Source organism: Ipomoea triloba, chromosome 15 (assembly GCF_003576645.1).
Source record: "Ipomoea triloba cultivar NCNSP0323 chromosome 15, ASM357664v1".
NCBI lineage: Eukaryota > Viridiplantae > Streptophyta > Magnoliopsida > Solanales > Convolvulaceae > Ipomoea > Ipomoea triloba.
This window is the reverse complement of record NC_044930.1, coordinates 5,950,617-5,956,934: the sequence shown is the minus strand read 5'-3', so window position 1 is coordinate 5,956,934 and position 6,318 is coordinate 5,950,617. Positions and strand designations below refer to the sequence as shown.

Below are 6,318 nucleotides of genomic sequence, written 5' to 3'. Positions count from 1 at the left end.
AGAATATTTACACAAAATACACAGATGTTAGTGGACGCGAATGACTCCAGAGAATTTATTATCTATAATACACATAATCATTATATAGAATACACAGAACGTTTGCCTAGAATACACAGAATGTTTGCCCATAATATACAGAATATTGACGCAAAATACACATAATTCATCCTCCTAACATTCGAATGCACAAACACATCACAACTTGTGTTAATAACATGAATACACATAATATTTACACAAAATACACAGAACTCATCCTCCTAAACATTCGAATGCACAAACACATCACAACATGTGTTACTAACATGAAATCACAACATGTGTTACTAACATGAATACACATAACGGTTGCCTATATACACAGAACGGTTGCCTAGAATACACAGAATGATTGCCTGGAATACACAGAATATTAACATAAATACATAGACCGGCCGAAACGGGAAACGTGATTTCCAAAAAAAAAACAGACGATTAGTTTACAATGCTCAAAACGACGTCGTTTAGGTACGTGGTGCACATTGCTATGTGCACCGTGGTGCACAGCATAATTTGCCAATGTGAACGCACCCTAATTGACGAGCCCATTAGTCTCCTAAATGGGGTTCATCATGATCGAGATTAGCCATTTGAGGTGCTAGAGCTCAAGATAAACTTATTGTTGTAGTGTCAACCCAATAAGTAGAGGCCTTTATAAGCTTGGAAAGCGATTTGAGCCCAATAAACCTCAACTTATAATATGTTAAATGTTAAAGGCCTGTTCGATCTGCATGCGCAAATTTTACTGTGCACCGCGACCCACAAAGCATGGTACTCCACGCATCAAAACGGTGTCGTTTCTTTTAATGAAAAGATGGTATTTGTTCCTCGCCGTTTCACAAAAAGTAACTATGTGTGTATAACATATTTTTATTTTCATTTTATAAACACTGCAGTTTCCTTTCAATACAACTACAATTTAATTTCAATATAACTACAGTTTCATTCGATATTATACACCCAAATATATGAAACTGTTATTCAGTTTCATTTTATATACACTATAGTTTCATTACAACACAACTACAGTTTTATTGGACAATATACACTCAAATATGTAAAACTGTTATTCAATTTCATTTTATATACACTGCAGTTTCCTTTCAATACAACTACAGTTTCATTTCAATATAATTACAGTTTCATTCAATATTATATACTCAAATATGTGAAAATGTTATTCAGTTTTATTTTATATACACTATAGTTTCATTACAACACAACTACAATATCATTTCGGTATAACTATAGTTTCATTGGACAATATACACTCAAATATATGAAACTGTTATTCAGTTTCATTTTATATACATTGCAATTTCCTTTCAACACAACTACAATTTATTTAGATAAAACTATAGTTTCATTTGATAATATAAAAACAAATGTGAGGCAGTATCATTTGAGATAAACTGTAATTTCATTTACGGAGCTCTGTTAAGATGTGCCGGGAACCGTTTCTTTACTTAAAGAAGCGGTGCTGTTTTTGGATCATGGTCCACAATATAATGATTGATCTCTATAGGTGTGGCCATCCATCTATATTAGAGTTAAGTAGCCTACCAACAACATAGAGGCAAATTATTATGACTGTGTGGACCACAAAAAGTTACATTTTTAATATATAAAAAGTATATTATTTATGTATTAAATGTATATTATAGTATAAAATAATGTACTTTAAGTACTCAAATAATATACTTTCCTTAAATACAAGATACATTTTTAATATATTAAAAGTATATTATTTGTGTACTACTGTGTATATTATTTGATAGTATACAAACTAATGTACTTTCAATAATCAAATAATGTATTTTATATACATAAATAATATACTTTTTATTTGTGATCCACACAATAATGATTTCAACATGGATTCGTTTGTTCAGAGGATGTTTAACCAGAGATTATCTACTACCACTTGACCTATTGTATAACAAAGATTATTTACTACACTCCGGCCACATGATGAGTTATTTGTTTTAATTTTGATCCTGTATCCAAAAAATTGAGAAATAGGGTCCCTATCCTTGCCCATCTAATGTTCCCACATCAAATGCCCAATGGAAAAGGAACCTAAAAAGCTCATTTATTAAAGGGCATTATGCTCCTTTGGACAATAGTTATTACTATTAATTTTTTTTTTTTTTAAATTTCTAGTAAGGGCGTTTTAGAAAAAGAATATAATTGTCGTCTTTCCTCAAATGCCAATCCTAAACGTTGTTAAAAGAGCGTTTGGGATTTCAACGGTTTGGAACAACTTTCAAACTGTTAGTTATGAAACAATATTTGTAGCGTTTTGACTTAACTTGATTAAAAAGTTAAAAGTGGTGAATTAGCCAAAATTTTGGCAAATTTCCAATAAACGAACAAGGTACACTTTGTAGTGTTCATCAAAATATCATCATTTTTTGTTTGAGATATTTACCAAAATATTATCGTAAGATTTTATTGTTTTATATCCCTTTTTCCAACAGTTTTCTAAATTTATCTTTGTTGTGTAGGTCTTGACAAAGGATAGGAAAAACTTAAACTCATAACATGTTACTATGTAAATAATAATATGTTATGAATTATGATTAGATCATAATTTTAGGTTTATTGGTAAATACAAATTCAGTCTCTAAGTTAAAGGCAAGTGTAAGTTTATTCCTTACTTATTATGAGTTGTAATTTTGATCCTTAATTGGCCACAAAAGGGATTATTTTCATCCTTCAAAAATATATTAAGAACTAAAACTACAACTTTAATTTGAATAACTAAAACAAATCAAAATAACCATTTTCGTGTCTAACTCATGATAATTAGAGACTGAATTTTAAACTTTTACTCAAGTTAAACACAAAAAGTGCAATTATCTAAAAAAAACCTAAACATTTACAAGTGGACATTTATGACTAAATATTTAAAAGTCATAATTTAATATCAAATTTTGATATAAGTCACATAACTCAAACTTTTTTTTAAAGAATATTGTTTCCATAATTTACAAGTGATTAGTCAGCTCCTTGTTTATTAGTTCAGCTAAGCAGCAAATCGAGCTAGGGTGGTGTCACTGATTCCCCTTCATTACACCCTCTAATTCTGAGTTGTACCACGCCGTCCTCCCCATCTCCGCCGTTGATCACCTCACAACACTGCCGACGTGGCGCCTGCAAATCAAACACGTTATTGACCAAACACACAAACATGGCTACGTGCTGCTCACTACGTACATAATAACCCACAATTTAAGCCACGAATTCCATTCAACCACCCATGTAGAAAACCAGAGTAATTTTAATAAAAAAAATAATAATATTAAAGAAAACTCAAATTGCTTCGTGACACGTAGCATATTATGTACATTATCCTGTGCGAGAATCGAGCCATTTACGCAGGTGATAGATGAAGATGATGTTGGTCTTGTTTTGGTCTTCACCACAATTTCAACCTTAAAAATTTGTTAGTAGTTGTCACGTTATTCAACCTAACACCAACAACACTTTTATTTGTTTTACATGTGTCGCATTAATGTCGTAGGTCAAGGGGGCAAAGTCAAAAGCAACATTGTAAAGTTGAGAAAAGAAAAGAAGATCATACATTTAAGAGGTATATTTAAGATAAATTTTAACACAAATCACATACAAGTAAATTAAATTAATCTGATAGCTAATAGGTTCAAATAAAAAAGATCAATAAACTCAATGGAAGAAAATTAAATCTAACTTAATTAGAGTTGTCCAATTCCCCTATGTTTTAACTTCAAATGCAATGTAGAAAAAGATGGGAATAAAGTAAAAGACAAATAATGATTGAGGATTTACCTTTTTCCATATCTCCGAACTTAGAAGCTGGGCGGAGACATTGAAGGATTTAACTAACGACGCCAAAACATATTCCTTTTTGTCGCACTGTTTTTTATAGTCGATGGGCTTTTTATATGTGCTCACCGTGAACCCCTTTCCGGCGTGGTGAACCCGGTCCACGTAGTAAATGATGGGCCGCTCGCACGACTCCATTTTCAGGGTGCGCGTGTTGAAAGTGAAGGGCTCTTCGCTCCACGACTTCCACGTCAGAAACGTCTGCAATGGCGTCTCCAATTCCTTGGCCCCCACCAGCAACGGGTAGAGCTGGATCGTGTATCCCCACGAAATCGAAACCGACCATTTCCTCTTAACGTCGTAACAAAAGCTGTGCTGTAACATTCGGTTGGGGTCGAAGTTGTAGGCCTGGACTAGCTTCTTCACTGATTGTTCACGGCTCCTGTGAGGAAACAGAGGGTGCAGGTAGTCTAGGTGGTGCAGCGACACTAGCGGCGCCACCGGGTGCGCCGCCAGTAACCCGTACGCATTCCCTCTTATATCCAGCTTCAGAGCAACAAACAAGGAAGAAGAGGCTAGTTAAGTGCACCAATCAATTCATTATTAAAAGTTCAATAATCAATAAATAAAAAATAATCCGTATGCATTCCCTCGTATAGAGGGGCACCAATCAATTCATTATTAAAAGTTCAATACTCAATAAATGAAAAAAAAAAAACCTGATGGAAGCCAGGTTCTTTGGTGAGTTGGACGCCGATCTCAGTCATACAGCCGCCGATTTTCTGATCGGAGCCGTAGGCCGAGGCGTAGCGGTCAATGCAGCCGTCCAAAATTCTAACGAGTTCCGCCGCCAGGGCGTAGCTGATGGCGAAACCGGCGCCGCCGTACGCCATGGTGTACGAGTGCACCTCGTCCTGCTCGACGCTCTCCGACACGCTCCCAACGTAGTACAGTTCGTTGTGGTCGTACTTGGACAACACCGTGACCAAATTCTCCGGGAAGAACACCGTGTCGTCGTCGCCCATCACGAACCACCGCACGTTCTCCACGCCCAGCTCGAAGCTCTCCTTCACGATCCGCGCGATCCGGACCGCCGCCCGGGACCCGTACCAGCAAGTGTATTTGAACTTCGACGTGTCGCCGGAGACGCGGTACGGCGGCGAGGTTTCCGGCCACCTGCCGCCTTCCGGCGGCTCGTCCAGCCAGATAAATCCGCGCATCGCCTCAGGCTTCCACCACGCTTCGCAGTAGTGCCGGCGGTCCTCCCACGTCTTGAGCGACCCGCTGATACCGAAAAGAATGTGCGAAATGTTGGTCCTTTCATCGTCACTGTAACCTAGTCCGAGGTTGGAAGCGTATCCGGCTATCGGACGTATGATGGTTTGCTGGCATTCGTTACAGCCGAACCATTTGAAGAATCCGGCGAGGGACAACAGAGAGATTGAAGCGAGAAGACAAATTGCTATGAAACCTTTCATTACATTGGTGAATAGATGGGTGGCTTTAAGGGATGTGAATAAGGGTGTTTGTTTCCAGAGCTTCATGGGATCTTGAGCGCAGTAATGTTGTGGCTGAGACATTCTAGTTTTTGTTGGGAAATGGAGATTTTTGCGGGAAGAGAGACCTTGCTAGATAGGGAAGTGTTTTATGTTTTTAGATTGTATATGGCTGAATTATAAAACAAGGTCAAAAAGTGTTTGTGGCCAGTTTGGGCTTGTTTTGTTCTTTATAACGGCCTGACGGTTGGCGAGCATGTTGATTGATTGAATATCATTTCAATGTTGAAAGATCTCACCAAATTTTACTACGTTTGATGGATTCAGAATACACTTGGGATAAATACCCCACAGAATACAAGTGGATAAATGCTCCATGTTAAATGGATCCGATATTCTAAAAGCTTAATGCAATTTTATGCTGAAATTATCATTTTAAGTTTCTTTGTTTGTTTGTTATTCGTTCACATTTTTACTTCTTTTAAATGATTGTGTTGGCCAATTGCGTCCTAAAATTAACAATATTAATTTTCACTTTTTATATAAGAGCTTCTTGTTATTGACCCGTTTAGCCTCGTTCAACCCTTCCAAAGAGGTTGAGGTTTATGAGATGGCTACGAAAGAAAGTTAAACAAGAACTTCTCAAAAGATGCTAAAGGGAACAAGTGAGTTTTGTAGGGAACTTTAACGCCTCGAGTCTTGGATACTTTTATTCACACTTGGATGGTTTACAAATGCGCCCTATGAAGGTATTTATACCCATCTCACCTCCTCAATGGATGGTAGAGATCTACCTAATCCTACGGCTAAGGTTTATTCTCAATTCTCTAAAACTATCTATACACACTTGGATGGTTTACAAATGCGCCCTATGAGGATTCCTTAATGTTCTAGAATGTTCTATGTTTTTCTATTACCCTAGAGTTATGTATATGATTCTAGATTATTCTAACAAACATGGGAAGCTATGTAC

General features: G+C 36.7%; 1 protein-coding gene across 1 annotated transcript; it reads right to left on the bottom strand.

The window, feature by feature from the left end:
* Nucleotides 1–2,922: 2,922 nt before the first annotated feature.
* LOC116007353 lies at nucleotides 2,923–5,489 on the bottom strand. Its single transcript, XM_031248014.1, has 3 exons — nucleotides 4,569–5,489; nucleotides 3,853–4,395; nucleotides 2,923–3,198 (listed from the first exon to the last, which is right to left on the bottom strand). The coding sequence occupies exons 1-3, from the start codon at nucleotides 5,427–5,429 to the stop codon at nucleotides 3,088–3,090; spliced, it is 1,515 nt and encodes a 504-aa protein (XP_031103874.1). The 5' UTR covers nucleotides 5,430–5,489; the 3' UTR covers nucleotides 2,923–3,087.
* Nucleotides 5,490–6,318: the final 829 nt, after the last annotated feature.